The sequence below is a fragment of the Embiotoca jacksoni genome, unplaced genomic scaffold (genome assembly GCF_022577435.1).
Source record: "Embiotoca jacksoni isolate LCO1_2020_lvr unplaced genomic scaffold, fEmbJac1.0.p SCAF_1, whole genome shotgun sequence".
NCBI lineage: Eukaryota > Metazoa > Chordata > Actinopteri > Embiotocidae > Embiotoca > Embiotoca jacksoni.
Window position 1 is genome coordinate 1,932,501 of NW_027185229.1, and position 17,410 is coordinate 1,949,910.

At 42.4% G+C, this 17,410-nt stretch overlaps 1 protein-coding gene across 3 annotated transcripts; it reads left to right on the forward strand.

The window, feature by feature from the left end:
* Positions 1–8,228: 8,228 nt before the first annotated feature.
* On the forward strand, positions 8,229–16,381 carry gata2b (GATA binding protein 2b). 3 transcript variants are annotated; one of them, XM_069154416.1, is made up of 6 exons: positions 8,229–8,356; positions 8,588–8,954; positions 9,364–9,966; positions 11,470–11,615; positions 14,016–14,141; positions 15,793–16,381. In XM_069154416.1, the coding sequence occupies exons 2-6, from the start codon at positions 8,729–8,731 to the stop codon at positions 16,075–16,077; spliced, it is 1,386 nt and encodes a 461-aa protein (XP_069010517.1). In that variant the 5' UTR covers positions 8,229–8,356; positions 8,588–8,728; the 3' UTR covers positions 16,078–16,381. The 3 variants fall into 3 exon arrangements, with proteins under 3 accessions (XP_069010517.1, XP_069010508.1, XP_069010526.1); XM_069154407.1 differs by having other exon boundaries at positions 9,364–9,954; positions 11,446–11,615; XM_069154425.1 differs by having other exon boundaries at positions 9,364–9,954.
* The last annotated feature ends 1,029 nt before the right edge of the window (positions 16,382–17,410 follow it).

Sequence of the window (17,410 nt, forward strand, 5' to 3'; positions counted from 1 at the left end):
TCCTTTAAAGCAGCTTTAATCAGTCTTCTTACATTAACAATAGATTAGTGGCTCAATTTGTGGCCCGTGGGCCGATTTAGGTCCGCATCTTCTATGTGTTGGCCCACTATATTTGCCAAGCTCATGCTAATCATCCTTATTCTTCAGTGCTGTAAAATCCCTGTAATGAATATGAACATATAAATGTTGTGCAGCTAAAACATGAACAGCATCTGTTGAGTTTCTCTTTTAAATCACATTAGAAAAGAAACTAATTTGAGAAAATTTGCCAGACGACTGATTTTGACAAGAATTTCTGCAAAATAATAAAATGACTTGCAGATTAACATTTTTTTGGGGGGTGGAATGTTAATTTTCTGTCAAACCTATTATATTTTAATAAAATTAAATTTTGTGATTTTGGCCCTTCATTGCAGAGACTTTTGGCCCCTCTGGATTAAATGACTAGATAGATAGTTACTTTATTAATCCCCAAGGGGACATTTTTTCTACATAATGCTGGTAGTGATGAACTCACAGTTTTTAGATGCAGTACCTGTTTTTCTTGTCGCAGTACTTAACACTCACTGAGCCTGTATTATTATTATTATTATTATTATTATTATTATTATTATTATTATTATTATTATTCGGAGCTCCACATTAACATGACGGAGCCTCGATTTGCTCTCAAACACCTCAACTCATTGGGGTTTAAAAAGAAGTTGGAAACGTTGCTCAGAGATTCGGCCTCATGGTGACGTCAGTGCTTCACATCATTTCTGCAGATTTTGTCTGTTGTCGTGCTACAAATGTCCCCGTCTACCACATCGCAGAGGTGATCTCCTGGAGGAGGTGCAGCATCATTATATACGCCTGCAGGCGGTTTCCTCTCGGAGCATCTGATGCTGCTCTTCCATCATAATCCACAGAACCGTCTCGCTGATGTGAAGGTAAGAAGGAGAAAAGGTGAGGAGATGGAAAACGCTGATGGGGCAGATGTCTTTTTCCCTCAAATCAAAGGATTATCTAATCTGATAATACACGTAAACGTACGAAGGAAACGTGATGACTCATCATAATCCACAACAAACACCAGCAAACCGTCTGAAAAATAACAATCCAACAGGTACACACATGGCCTGTCAAATCATGAAACACGAGGAGAGCAAGAGACAATGTGTGTGTGTGTGTGTGTGTGTGTGTGTGTGTGTGTGTGTGTGTGTGTGCGTGTGCGTGTGCGTGTGCGTGTGCGTGTGTGTGTGTGTGTCGAAGATGTGAGGTTCAGTATGAAGGATGTGGTAACGCAGCCCACTGGTCACCTCTGTTTCTCTTCTCGGTCGCTTTTTCCTCTTGCACCTGCAGAGAGTTGTGGTGGGAGTGACAGTACACACACACACACACACACACACACACACACACACACACACACACACACACACACACACACACACACGCACACGCACGCACACACACACACACACACATATACACACACACACACACACATGCTGCAATCTCATGACTTTAGTGTCCTCGGCTTGAGCAGCAGCAAGGGACAAAGATTTGGTTTGCGCTATGAGAGGCATCTTTTCATACAAAGACATAATGACAAGTGATGGATCTGTGCCTGTGTGTGTGTGTGTGTGTGTGTGTGTGTGTGTGTGTGTGTGTGTGTGTGTGTGTGTGTGTGTGTGTGTGTGTGTGTGACAGACAGGTTGGGTTAGCTCTGCAGAATCAGCTTAAGCAAAGCAGCCGGAATTCCTTCAGAGGAAGAGGAGGGAAGTCGGAGGATTTATCGTCTCTGAATCACTGAGGATCAGAAGGAGCAGAGAGACGCACAATCAGACTGTAAACAAAGCACACACACACACACACACACACACACACACACGCACACACACACACACGCACACACACACACACACGCACGCACGCACACACACACACACACACACACACACACACACACACACACACACACACACACACACACACTCAGTCTTTATCCAATAAAACACTCATGGATGTCGGTCATAAACTTCTGTAACATCTCTTTCGTCATTGTTTCCTCTACGGATTGAAACTTCCTTCACTGAGATAAACACGAGACATTGTTCATCTTTCTGATCTTATTTTCAGTTTTAAACATGGAAATAACTCTAGTGAGGTGATGATCAGTCAGTCAGTCCACTACTTTGATATATTTCAACCACAGACTGGATATAAAAGTGTTCGTAGCTTCCAGGTCTGAAAAATGAAGTGTCTTCAGCTGCAATACCAGCGAGTGCCACTAGAGGTCGGCTCCAAAAAGCCTCCGGCTCCATAGACTCCCATTCAACTTCTCTCATCAAATACAAAGTCTATTAAAACTGCAAGCAGAAACCTCAAGCTTTAGACACACTCTTTATTTTCTGTTATTGATTTTTATTTTTGTCTGAGTTTTTGTATTGTTGTTGACCTTTGGTTTGGTATTAGTATGACTGCATTTACACCGCAAATCCGAAACCAGCAATCCCGAAACCCTGTGGTTTACCCTTAGGGGGACTCGCTCTCCGTGAACCGATCAACTAAATCTAATTCTTTTGATAACTTTTAATTCCAAACATGTTAAGATTGCGCAGACTAAATTTCAAGTCGGTCTGACAAAATCTGTAGGAGGAGTTCGTTAAAGTACAACGTGTGAATCGCCAAAAATGGCAACTAAATTCAAAATGGCGGACCTCCTGTTGACTTGACATAATAGTGCGATGTCATTTTTTTTGTACGTCTCTGTGTGATACACATGTCCACCGAATTTCGTGCATGTAGGTAAAGGTAGCCGCCGGGGCATCTCTTTAGCTAGTGAGCCATTTGGCCACGCCCCCTCACGACTCCACTAAAATATGAAATTTTTTGCCAGGAGAGACGCGTGTATCAACTTTCATGAGTTTTTGAACATGATAAAGATCCCCAAAAATGCAGTTGTTTATAGAGAATAATAATAACGCGTAATAATAATTCCTTGAAGAACAACAGGGCTTTCGCACCATCGGTGCCCTCATTCATTAGAAAATAAGATTCAGAAAGCTTTTTTGAAGCCATTAAAATACTTGTACTTGTTCATCTAGTTTATTGTTTTCATGTCACATTTATGGACAAATCAGAAAACATGAAAACTCCATGTTATGCAGACTATATTTCTCTTGCAGACACACATCACGGGGGAGTTGATTCTCTCAAAGACAAAATAAAGGAATAACGATGTGAAACTGACGACCGACTTGTTTGGAATTCTTCAACTCCCCCGACAGCTCCGGTGAGACAGAGATTGATTGACAGGTGGTTAGTGACAAGGTTTTGTAAACTCTCACTTCCTGCTGCTCTCTGGGCAGGAAGTGAACTTCTGAACCTCTGACCTGTGATCACTTCTCAGGACGACACGGCGAGCAGGGACATTAAGAGATACTGGAGAGACAGAACAACGCATGATATTATATTATTGGATTACAGTATGAATACGAATCACTTTAATGTTGCAGCTGGTAGAAGAGGGGACTCTTTTAATCCCTTTATATTCTGCTAAATAGCCTCTTCCTGAAGTGAAGAGATTCATTTGGAGTTTGGAAACATGTCGATCTCATCTACAGATGCTCGGCTGAGTTGAGGTTGATAAAGGTCTTATGATTCAGTGATGTGTTGTTCCATCTGTGAGAAATAAAGAGGTAAACAACACTCAGTCTTTAGATGAGAGGATGAATTCAGGAGGAGGCAGCAGAGGTTTCATATCAGGATGAGCAGATCACCTCCTGTCCTCTAGGTGTCACTGTTCGCCTGATTATTCTAACCTGCAGCATCAAAATGTCTCATCTCTCTCCATGAGGAGTTTTTTTTAATGAGTGACTGAGAATTAAAAAGTAAAAGTTTCCTCTTTCAGGAGATTCAGAGCTGCTGAGAGTTTTTACTGAGTGAAGGAGAGAAGAGACGGGTGACATCATCCTCCTGAATGTACTACTCTGTGACAGTCAACGTTAAATTCAATCAAATAAATACAAAATTACAAAAGTTGAAATACATTTTTTTTATTAATAAAATAAGCAAAACATTACATTGAATCAAACACATTTTAATGCAACTAAAAACAAGCTATTAACTAAAAATGCAAATTGAATTAGATTAAATTAAAACAATTAATTAAATTCAAATAATTCATCAAAACATTTGAATTAAGATTAAGAAAAAACTCAAATTAAATCAACTTTTGTTTTTTTAATCTTCTATATTTGATGGGGTGGTTATACATTTCAAGGAACATCAATTCCCTTGAAATCCGCTTTATTTTTTTCCAATTTTTGTTGTAATTTAATGTGCAGCCAGCTTGTTAACAAATGTCGATCTAAATGGGATATTTTTAGTTTCAGGAATAATTCTTACAGTCAGTTATCAGTTCATCAGCAATGCAGGAAGTAGTTGAGCAACTTTTATATCACTGAAGGGGGTTTGTAGAAGAAAGTGAGGGCCGACACCACCCTCTTGTCCTGAGTATCTCCAGCTCAGCCGGTCAGGACCCACTTTTAGCCTCATGTGAAGTTTTGTGAACGCAGCCCTGTGGATTTATACAGCCGGACCAAATGTTGCACATCCCTGCATGCTGCCGGTGAACTCTCATATCAGCTCATCTTTTGTTTGTGTCTCTTGAGTCCTCAGAAAGCCGTGATGGGTCTCAGTGAACAAATCAGGTGAAGAAACTGTGATTTTAGTCAGATAAAAGATGGAAAACAGAAAACAAATATAATTATAGGAACTGTTAACAGGAGATAAAAACAGAAAGAGTCCTCAAGAGAAAATCAGTGGAGCATTAAGGGAGGTTTGCATCTATCAAAGCGTGTCAGCAGAGGTCACCGCGCTGGTTTAAACAGATAATATGAAAAAATGGGAAATGCTCGGTCATTGTGGGGGGAATGAGGAAGAGGAGGAAGAGGAGGAGGAGGAGGTGGATGAGGAGGAGGAGGAGGAGGAGGAGGAGGAGGAGGAGGAGGACTCCTGCCTGGTTTGACTTTATGTTTGACCTTTTCGGGAAGGAGAACTAATCCTTGAATATAATAGACTGTAAGATATGGAAAATGACTGCGCTGTTATCAGCGTTGCCCTGGAGACCATCAGCAGCACCCAGGGCTGCTGCAGCTGCCAAGTTATTAAGCATCCAGTTTGTATATGTTGGAGAAATACCTTTTTCTGCACACACACACACTCATGCACAAAGGTTTATTTAATAGAGGTGTCTCTTCATTCTTTTTATGTCTAACAGGACATACATTTTATTTTTTACCTTTGTATGAATCATGATAAACATTTATTTGACTAACAATATGATTATTGTGTAAATATAGTGGGGTTTGTTTTTTTAATCTTTTTATTTGCAAATTATGTTATCTGTTCCCATTTTTAGATATTTAGTTGGAGGATATTTTTTTTATCTAAAAGTTAAAATAACATCTCCTGCAGGGTTACGTTCAGATTTTGGTCTAAAATGACTTATTTTTATTGTCTTTATTAGTTAAAGGTGCACATTTATCCAAGATCAAATAAAGTGCTGAAGGGTTTAAACCAAAATAAAGGGTGAATAAATAAATGAATAAATACCACAGTGGTCTCTGCCTTTGATTTTCAACTATCCAGTAAATCTAGGAGGCCTGTTTGTAACCAAACCGTCTCAATACGTGGATTAATACCGCTATTCCTTGGATTTGCAAAATTAAAACATTATTCAAATATATTTTTCTCCGTGTGTGGAAGCGGCTGCGTTTGTTCAACTCTTATCCAGTAAAATCCCAGATGAAAGAAATAAGATAGCACAGCAAAGAACCGGAACCTCAGATGGCTCCCGCAGATAACCTAAAAAATAATGGGAAAGCTGGCTGTATTTAATACGCCGAATAAAGTCTTTGCACATGCAGAACATTAAAGTTGTAAATAATAGCCCTCATGATCCCCCCTCTCCTCCCCCCTCCTCTATCTATCTATCTGGGCATCAATCATTCACACAGATCTGGTCCAGTATAAGTGATGCATTCCCCGCATTAGATGTATTTGTTGTGCGAGTTTGAAAAGGCGGCGATAATCTGGGAGGGAGAGATAAGAAATGCCATTTATTCCGCGGCACTTTGGAGCCCGTTTCCCGGGCCGATCAGCCCCATTCTCCCCGACACCTCCAGCAGCTCGCTGATAACGATTAGGCTATTTATTATCTTCACAAAGAACAAAGATTAGCCTGCACCGATGAAAAATTACCCCGGGATGGGCTATAATCAGAGGGATCCGAGGATCCTGCAGCTCCTTCCATCTCCTTCTCACACACACATCAATGCAACACTGAATAACTATTTGGATTGAAAAATATCTTTTAAAAACAACAGCAAAAATAAGATCATAATAATAATAATTCACACTTTACAAAATTCACTGCGCTTCCAAACATGTACAAAAAATTGGCAAAAGCTAATTTATATTGACAACACGTTTCATTTGTTTTAATCTTTATTATTGTAAAGCACTTTGAGCTGCACTTCTTGTATAAAAGGTGCTATACAAATACAATTATTATGATTATTATTATTATGAGGTAAAACCGTATTAGTCCTCTAATGAAATCCTCAGAGCTGAATCAGAGGAGACCTCTCTCCTTTCTCCTGAGCTCGTGTGAGAAAAAGCGCCGTAAATAATACAAAACCAGAAAGGAAGGGATGGATGTGTGGGGGGCGGATTGAATTAATGTCAAATCCTAAAATGGAAGTGGATGTTCTCCGCCGATAAGGTTTTATCGCCAGGCCAGATCAAAAGGGCTCCCACTCCAAGCATGTGTATTTCCACATTATCATGCTGATGAGCTCTAATACTGCGCGCGCGTCCCTCTGGTGTCCTCCACACCGGCGATTTCCTCTTAATATACCGATTAAAAGGAAGGAATTGTTCTCCATCTCTGCATTAATAATGACATTCAGTACAAACAGTATTGAAAAAAAGATGTATATATAAATCATTTAAAGTTGCTGTTTTCCTCGTGCACTTTTATTAAATTATTATTTTAGATAGATAGATAGATAGATAGATAGATAGATAGATAGATAGATAGATAGATAGATAGATAGATAGATAGATAGATAGATAGATAGATAGATAGATAGATAGATAGATAGGTTTCTTTTTTTTTTTAAGGTAAAACCTTTTCTAGATTAGTTCATAATGTCAGAAAATCCAATTTCTGCAAAAAGAACTTCCTCATTGACCACATTTAAACTATGTAATCCAATCGAATCTAATGTAATCTAATGTAATCTAATATATTATAATCTAATATAATCTAAACGCTCCATTCTCTAAAACTTTGCCGCTCCGTGTTTGTTGGCCTGTTCTTCGAAATCACAGCAGAGTCTGGAGGATGTTCTTCATCTATTATTGATGCTGCCACAGTGTAAATATCAGTTGCGGTGTCCTTCCTCGAGTTCATCCGCCGGGACAACAGCACACAGTCTGAGGGCGACCCCCCCATCCCCCCCCATCCCCCCCCCCCCCCTGTCTCCCTCTGAGCTGGAAAAAGTTCATGTCCTGCTCAATCTGCTTTTTTTTTCTCTTCTCCTCTAAAATGCTCTGACGTCAGGAAACGGCGTCAAGGAGGCGGCAGTGCCGGTCTGTCGGGGCTGCACGCGCTCCCTCTCCAATTATTGTCTGTCAATCACGCGCGAGTAGAGTGCACAGGGAGGGAGGGAGGGAGGGAGAAGGGGAGGGGATACTGAACTTTCAGCCATTAAACGACTATTATTATTATTATAATTATTATTATTAGACCTATTTTTATATAAATATGAGCCCACATTTAGCAGCACCGAGCTGTGCTTTAACGCCTCATAATCTGAAATAAATATGAAATGAATCTCAATCTAACTCGCTTTATTTAACACGAACAGTCTATTATTGTTGTTTTTTTGTTTTCTGAACACTACAAAGTGATGTGACAATACGTCTTTAAATTGCCTTTTCATTTCAAATGGATGTTTTTCTTTGGTGGTGATGAAACATTAAATTCCACAAAAGTCCTGCAGGCCTGTCCCCGAGCAGCCAGACGATGTCGACATGAATATGACAGCAATATCTCGGTGTTTCTGCCTCTCGGGTTGTGTGGATATAAAAAGGCGCTGCGTAATTGGCTGAGTCAAGCTTTCCTGGAGACTCCGCCCCCCTGAGTTTAACAAGCCTGGCCCCGCGCTGTCAGCCAGAGTTAGACGTGTTGCCTGAAGTCCCAGCGGACACAGTTGAGTCTGACACACTGCAACCAAAACCTGGAGGAGACCGGCGGAGAGCAGCTTTCCAGAGAGGCGCAGTGGATGAAGCTGTGGTGAAGGTAGGGCTCGTTTCTCTGTCACTGGGTGCCAAAGGAGCACAGGGCTGGGATGTGCTAGTAAATATGGTGGGTGGAGATTATTTTCTATTTTCTTAAATTGCATCATTACATGCACCAGAAGAGGAGTGTGCACGAGCGCTGCGTCTCGAGGACGGATGCTCCCAAACAGATCCCGGGCTGCACACCACCTCCGCCTGTAAAATATTAACATCTGCTGTTTGCCCGCTGCAGGTTTCCAGTGTGAAACACGACTCCATGTCCCGGAGAGGACAGGAATCTAACTCAGAGGGACGCTGCTGTGGATGGACACCGTGAGGACGCGGGACGGATAATTACTGGATATTCTTTGAAAACACTTGGAGAGCCGCGGAGATGGACGTGGCGGCTGATCAGCCCCGCTGGATGCACCACCACGCCGTGCTGAACGGACAACACCCCGACTCTCACCACCCGGGCCTGGGGCACAACTACATGGAGCCCACGGCGCAGCTGCTGCCTCCGGACGAGGTGGATGTTTTCTTTAATCACCTCGACTCGCAGGGAAACCCGTACTACCACAACCCGGCCAGGGCCCGGGTGTCCTACAGCCAAGCGCACGGTGAGACGGAGCTTCAGCAAACACACGAACTTATCACAAGGAAAGCAGAAAACACTTTCCTGCACGTGCAAAACAGCAAATCTCTGGATGTTGAATTTTTTTGTATTATTCAAATGAGAAACTGGTTTGTTTTCATTTTAATTTTTTGTGCCGATAATCGAACATGTTTATTGTTGCATTCTCAACCAACTTTAAATATATTATAAAAGTTTTATTTTATTGAAGCTTTAACCTGCAAACAGGTTTTAAATGTTTTGAATTTAGTTAAATTAAAACCTGGTATAATTGGTGCATTCTGCTTTATTTGCATGTTTAAATGTGACCGGTGAATCAACAAGTCTCCGTTATTTCGAGCATGTTGAACCCTTCCAGTCTGAATGAGAAGAAAACGTGTTGTGTTGTTTCCCAGCTCGTCTGACGGGGACTCAGGTCTGCCGGCCTCACCTCCTCCACAGCCCGGGGATCTCATGGCTGGACGGGGGGAAAGCGGCCCTGTCGGCTCACCACCACAACGCCTGGGCCGTCAGCCCCTTCAGCAAGCCCAGCCTGCACCACCCGGGCTCCGCGTCCCCCGGCGCCCTGTCCGCCGTCTACCCGTGCAGCAGCAGCTCCAACACGGTCTCCGCATCCTCGTTAACGCCGCCGTCCCACTCCAGCTCGCACCTCTACACCTTCCCCCCCACACCGCCCAAGGACGTGTCCCCGGACCCGGGGGCCGCGTCCCCGGCGTCCTCCGCCACCAGAATGGACGAGAAGGAATCTATCAAATACCAAGTGTCGTTACCGGAGGGCATGAAGATGGAGGGCTGCAGTCCGCTGAGGAACAGCCTGGCCTCGATGAGCGCCCAGACCCCCTCCACCCACCACCACATACCGACATACGGCCCCTACTCTCTCCCGTCGGCCCACGAGTACGGCGGCAGCCTGTTCCACCCGGGCAGCCTGCTGGGATCGTCCGGCTTCACCCACAAGAACAAAGGCAAGACACGGTCCTGCACCGGTGAGTCCTCCGGTAAACAGCCCGCACCACACCCCAAATATAAGAAAGAAAATTAAATCTGCTCTGTCGTTTATAGAAGGATCTTATCAGGTCTGTTTTCATCTGCAGAGCTCGAGTCAGTAAACTAAACCTGCAGGTCGCAGCTCTCAAACAACAACAAAGCAACTTAATACGGTTTTAAAACGCCGCGTGGCACTCTGCTGCATGATATTAATCCATCTGTGTGTTTGTTCAATTCAACAGCTTTGCATCGGTTTGCAATCTGTTTTCAAATGTTTAAAATTCATACACTGGCCTATTGTGTTGTTTTTTTTTCTTCTTATAAGAGGATTAATTCACTCTGTCGTTAATTATAAACACACACAATTGTACAAAACTATTAAAATGGAATTAGCTTCAATATAAATAACAATAAGAAGAAGAACATTGCCAATCTGAAAGAATTAATAAAATTATCAAGTGAGAAAAAATAATCAAAATTTTTTATTATTAAAACAAAACGTTTTATGGCAAACGCAACCTGTCAGGAAGGATAAACTCTCTCTTATTTTATTATAATTTAAATTATAATTCAAAATTGCCAGATTACAAATTATGTGATTCAGTTCTTTTGAGTTTCTCCATAAATTACATTGAATGCAGCCTAAACTGTGCAGACTGTGAGTTGAGCATCATTTTGTAAATTGGATTAAAAAAAAATAAATAAATAAATAAAAAAATTTAAAAAAAATACTCTTTATAATAGTAGAAATATTTCCCCCCTAATAAACGACGAGAGGCCGGAGCCACTCCACAGATCTATAATCCTCTTTTGTTAAGCGTGACTGTGTGATGATGCCTGAGTGAACTGGATCCGGCCCAGAGGTGTGAGAGGAAGATGTGCAGGTGCTCGGAGACAAAATCTCCGAGTCCGGCCGAGAGCCGCTGCTCCGTCACAACATGTTGTCCACGTTGTGATCTGATTACAGCTTCTGTTCCACACCAGCAGAACTTCTCTCATGAAACAGGACAGAAATGTACTGCAAAATAATTACGGGTCATAGGACAGTTGTTGCTGCTATTAAGTTAAAAAAAAAAAAAAAAAAAAAGAAGACGGTTTTATTACATTAAATTATTTCCTGGGGGTTGTTTTGCTGTGCGAATGTTCAAAGGTCAAAGGTTAAACTCAGATTTATGTCACAAAGTGGTAATAAATGTCTGCTGAGGGAAATTTCTTTTAAAAATAAAGAATTCATGTTGAAATGATGTTTTAGAAGCGGCGGGTGAAAGCACGGAGGAAGTACTCGAACAATAAACTCTTTTTCGGCTGCTCGGTGCTTCTGTAATGTAAACTGTAAAAGAGTTGTTTTCCTCTTACAAACAAAGAGCCGGTGGGAACAGAAACGATGTGAACCGAACTCAAACCGATGAAAACAGACTCTGAAATCATGCGTGTCCAACCGATGTGCCGGCCTGATTATCTGCTTTGTAAAGCGGTTTGTGATTTCACAGATGTGTGTGTGTGTCGTCCTTCAGAGGGCCGGGAGTGTGTGAACTGCGGCGCCACGTCGACGCCTCTGTGGAGACGCGACAGCACCGGACACTACCTGTGCAACGCCTGCGGACTGTACCACAAGATGAACGGCCAGAACCGGCCGCTCATCAAACCCAAACGCAGGCTGGTGAGTCCCCGGAGCGCGCGTGTGTGTGTGTGTGTGTGTGTGTGTGTGTGTGTGTGTGTGTGAAGGGTAGTAAATAAAGAGTGTAAAGTGAAGGAGGGAGGCAGAGGAGGGACAATTCCAGGAAAGTTATATTTTCCCGATCAGTTTCCAGGAATTGTGTTTCCCGCTCACCTCCTGCTCCTTCAGCTCGGCCTGTGTTTGTGTTATCGGTATTCCAGCTACTTCTGATACTGTCACTGATAGCACGGACAGCATGTCGTCCCCCAGAACAACACAGGGCCTCGCTGACACCTCGTCGTGCTGCTGTGTGCTGCAGCGCCGACCTTTTCAAATTTGTAGGCCGAGGTCTCAAAATGAAGGTCGCTGTGTCGGGAAATTTGTCTCTAATTTTGGTGATACTGATTTTTTTTTAAACAAGATTACTTGTCCAGCGGTTAGAGAGAATTAGCCTACTTCTTAAGCTAAATAAACTGTTAATGCATGATGTGAAATGTCACAAACCTAAAAAAATTTAAAAAAAAAAAGGCTTTTTAAAGGTACAGTGGGAAACTAGAACATCACGCAACAGATAAAACAGATATTTCCCATCATGAACTACTTCAAATATCAGTGTTGGGTCAGCATTCAGCTCCATGTCACACCATCCTAATGATCACTTTCAAATAAAAGCATTTACCACCAGGGAGTCACCGTTTTAGTGAAGCTACTTTAAATCAAATCTAAATTTACCTGCATCATCTTTGTATTTGTATTTGTATTTGGCTGCAGAGTATAAAGGGACATCTCTGATTGGACTCATGTCTGCAGCTGTGAAATGAAGACAGTATTTGCAGAGTCAACACTCATTGCTCATTAAAGCAGGAGAAGGCTCATCAACAGTGTTCGGCCACGAGCCACCAGGACGCCTCAACACTCTGATGTCGTTTTATTTTGAAGGAACCACTGCAGCAACACTTCAGGGCGGCTTGAACAAACTACCGATTTAAACCCAAACGGAGTATTTGTTCTTTAAAAGTGGCATTTTCTAACCATTAGCAGCAACATTGAAATCGCACATCAACAACTTAACTCGCGCACTGCAATAAAGAAAAGCTGCTGAGAAAGAGACGGACATCTATTCCGAACTTTTGTGATTCATAGTCCACAATTCAGCCACAAGATGATTTTTTTCAAGCGGTTTTGTTTCCCTAAATTGATGAAAGTCTGTCGACGCGCGCGGACTAAATCTAATAAACCGAAACATCAGCCGGAAAACAACTGTCGCTTTCTTGGAGAATATATTCGACTATAAATGCACACATGCACGGTCGTCCATCAGGGCTGGCTTCCGTGCAGCTCGGCCCGGGGCGCGCGGAGCTCCGCGGCGTCTCGCGCTCAGTGGCAGCAGCCTTGCAGTTGTTTCCGATCCGGATATCTGACCGGGCCAGATAAAGCAGCGGGGGCCAGATAAAGCAGCGGGGGCCAGATAAAGCAGCGGGGGCCAGATAAAGCAGCGGGGGCCGCAGCCCGCTTCCTCCTGCGGCCTGCACACTACAGGCCCAGACCTCAGTCTGTGCTGGTCAGCGCGGAGTCCACCACGCAGAAAGAAATGTGCAGTGGATTTCATTGAAAAATAAATAAATAAATAAATAAATAAATAAAAAGGAGTGGGAACACTGGGAGCTACCGGGGACTCTGCAGGAAAAAGAAACTACACACACGTCGTGATTTTTAGGGCAACACAATCAATGGAGCATTTTTTAAAGGAGGGTGCAGAGTGTTGGATTCATTTGAACTCAGTTTAAAGCGCGAAATAATCATCTGTAAAGTGTCCATTATAAATGATATGAGACTTTCTGGGCTCCTAATTTTGTCTTTTTAAACTAATAAAAGAACAAAAAAATTGCACAGAATTAAAATAAATGGAGGCTTTACGGAATTTAAAAAAAAAATCACATTTATTCTTGTTTTAAAATTTTTCCTTTGAACTCTGCAGTTAAAAATAGTTCCTGACATGAACTAAATTGGCCATAAATCCATTTGTTAATGAACAGAAAATTAATCTGCAACAGCTGTGAACATTGATTGCTCACAAATATGACATGATTTCCTGCTTCCAGTTCTTTAAGATGTTACTTGCTGTTCATACTAGTTTTTTATGATTGTAACTGAATATCAAGACATCTAAAACTGTCACGATGATCTCCGTGAACAAGTAATTAGGCTTTTTTTTTTAGACAAATTAATTCAAACTACTTCATCCAAATTAAGTAATTCTAGAGTGAAAATAAGCTTTAATTGTCACACTACTGTTAGAGAGAATAGAAAGGTGAACTGATTACATATTGTACCTAATGAAAGGAATATGAATTGATTGTCCTTTAGTACTCTAATCAAAGCTCCATCTGTATTTGTCCTCAGTCGGCTGCCAGACGAGCAGGCACCTGTTGTGCGAACTGTCAGACGACCACCACCACGCTCTGGAGGCGCAATGCTAACGGAGACCCGGTGTGCAACGCCTGCGGCCTCTACTACAAACTGCACAATGTGAGTCTTTGACCTCTCATTTCCAGTTTGAGGCCGAGGAGACAGGAAGTGAGCGAGCAGGTTACACTGATTGTTGAGCGGGGACGCGGAGGAAAGAGGGAGAGCGAGTTTCTTTACTCTCAGACACTGTTGCACTCGATGGTGTTTTCTTTCTTTGTGCTTTATTGTTTCCATGGTAGGCGTAATCCCCTTGAGAGTCACAATGGTGGGACTGTTGTTCGGTGGGACCGCCACAAGGCCGGTCTCCACATGAATAGCATTAAAGCTGGAGGCATTAAAATAGACGATACGGCCGCTATAGATGCAGATTTCTATAAAACAATAAGGATTTCATTCCACTGACTGCAGCTGAAGCCTAATTTAACTGACTTCTCCGTAAAGCGCCGTCGTTGCCACGTCAGTGAAGTACACCGTTGCATTGGCTGACATGTTCCTTCATGATGATCAACAATCTAGTTCATTTTGATTTCATCCCACATTCATGTCTCTGCTGCTGTGAATACACCGTGTATGAATCCGCGACAGAAAGTAGTCCCCAACAAATGCAACTTGTTTTTAAAGGTTTATATTCTCAGAAGGAACCGGCAGGATTGGGACAGAATGAGGGAGTAGAAAAGTAGGAAAGGACCCATGAAGACGTCTCCAACCTGCAGATCATCATCTACCAGTCCAACGCAAACCGTTCCTGAGTAGATCGCTGACGGTTCGAACAATATGCAGTTTGTTTCCCACGTAGACTTATTTAGCGGCCGCCCAGCTGTATTGTTTTATCTATTTATTTTTGGACTTGTCTGAGAGAACGACGCTATCAGCGAGATGGATTAATGAGTGGACCATCTCCCCTCGCTCCCTCCACCTGTGTCTGCTCCTCATGTGTCAGTGCAGCAGAGGTTAAGCTCCGCCCACAGCGAGACACAGAGATCAGAGGACAGAAACACAGCAGAGGTTAAGCTCCGCCCACAGTGAGACACACAGAGATCAGAGGACAGAAACACAGCAGAGGTTAAGCTCCGCCCACAGTGAGACACACAGAGATCAGAGGACAGAAACACAGCAGAGGTTAAGCTCCGCCCACAGTGAGACACACAGAGATCAGAGGACAGAAACAGCAGAGACTCTCACACTGAGCTGGAAACAAACGGCTGCTCACAAATGAGGTTAATAACATAAATACAATATTCTTAGCTGGATAGCAATAGCAGGGGGCGGAGCTATAAAGAGAGGGAAACTCTGGATTTTATGAGTTAAATCTGATATTAGAACGATTTATTTGAGACTTTTCAAACCAGTTTGACCAAACAAGAGTCGTATGCAACGCAGCAGAAAAAAACACGGCCGTGCTGTTGAATATAAGCTGTTGTGATACCAAATGTATGTTTTGAATACCAATTTGTTATCGTTCATATAAAAGAAGCTGATTCAGCTGGTTTGGGTGGAGCTCAGCTATGTGAATAAATGTTACAAAACATGAGCAGCTCTCAGAGGAAAAAAAGCTTTGAGCCTTCTGGACGAATGTGTCGTTGGTTTTTGGACTTTTCATGGGATTAATAAAAATATTGAATATTCGTGTTAATATTGCTCTTGTCTTTAAGGACTTTACAAATGTCATAAAAAAACCTACATTTTCTTACTCACCTGTCCTTCTCCACAGGTGAACCGGCCTCTGACCATGAAAAAGGAGGGAATTCAGACACGCAACCGGAAAATGTCCCACAAATCCAAAAAGAGCAAGCGGGGCAGCGACTGCTACGAGGAGTTCACCAAAAGTCTGCACGACAAGAGCTCGCCTTTCAGCGCCGCCTCGCTGGCCGGTCACATGTCCATGGGCCACCTGCAGGCCTTCAGCCACGCCGGACACATGCTCCCCACGCCCACCCCCATTCACCCGTCCTTCGGCCACCCGCACCACTCCAACATGGTGACGGCGATGGGCTGAGGGGAGGACGGCAACGTGGACACCTGAGGTGGTCACGTGACGAGGGTCTGACGAGAGGACAGAGTGTACAGTGTTACAGACATGCGGTTTGTGTGTCGTCATCTTGATTGTGTCTTGATTGATTTTGCCGACGGCGGGCCGGAGAGAAGGACTCCTGATCTGTAGGTACCAGATTCCTCTTCCTGTCGGCATGTAAACACTGACAGCCCAACGGACGGCAGCGTGGTTGAATACAAGCTGAACAGGCCTGTAGTTACTGTGAATAATGTAAATGTGTGAGACTGATGGGGGGAGGGGATTTTTTTTTGGGGGGGGGGGGGGGGGGCAGGGGGAGGGGGGGGTTCCCAGACAGAGAAATCTCCTTCACAACTTTAAATAAAAATATGCTGGATTTTTTTGCTCATGGACGATTTTAAAGGAATTTTCACAAAAGAAACAAGCAAACAAACAAAAAAAAGGTTTATGAATTCTAATTTGAAAATGTTTATTATTATTATTCTTATTATAATTAATATTGTTATTTAGATAATTTATTTTCACTGTTGTTTTTTTCTTTGACTATATAACCTGAATCATAAAATGGATACTGTTATCCCAGTTATGAATATATTTTTAGCTGAAGCGCCTTGTCTGAGCTGGTCCACATTTATACTCTGAAGAAAATAAAGAGATCGAGTTCATTATCAAATCGGTTCTGTCTGTTTAATATCAAATAAGTCTGGGAGAGGAGAAATTCACAGCTCGATCTAGTAACATGTTGAATTTGACAAACACAGGAGGCAAAAATATATCTGACAAGTTCACTCAGTTTAAATCAAAGCTCCAGTGAGAAGCATTTAGTTCTGTTTGCTATTATAATGACTATATTTTATGTCTTTTACATGTAAATCTGGTGCTTTACATCCTTCTCTGTATGCTCAATCCTCACTGAAGTATCACATTAACAGCTTATAAACAGTTCTTATCATCTGTGTCATATTAATGCAGCACTTCTGCCATCCAGCCTGAGTAACGTGCTGCTCTTTGCTACCTGTTAAATAAATCCGGTGGCCGTTGTTAATAAAAAAATAAAATATATATAAACCAGGCCGTGACGACTGAGAAAACTTATTTCCCTCCTGATAGGAATGTATAAAGTTATTGCTAAAATAACAATAGATCACATGACTAACTGTATTTGAAAGGAGTTGTTAGTAGTGATAGTAACGACCTCTGCAGTTCCCAGACGATCCGTTACCCGATCTGACTGTTGAATCAGCGTTTATCACCACATCTGTCCCAGATATACAGTATGGACGAGACTTTACAGTAATTATGACTTCTAGTGGTCGTA

What these genes read in the sequence shown, in the direction of transcription:
- gata2b (XM_069154407.1), top strand. Translation starts at nt 8,729, where the DNA reads ATGGACGTGGCGGCTGATCAGCCCCGCTGGATGCACCACCACGCCGTG. An exon ending in TCAAACCCAAACGCAGGCTG is followed by an intron (nt 11,616 to 14,015) that starts GTGAGTCCCCGG and finishes ATTTGTCCTCAG; the next exon opens with TCGGCTGCCAGACGAGCAGG. An exon ending in TCTACTACAAACTGCACAAT is followed by an intron (nt 14,142 to 15,792) that starts GTGAGTCTTTGA and finishes CCTTCTCCACAG; the next exon opens with GTGAACCGGCCTCTGACCAT.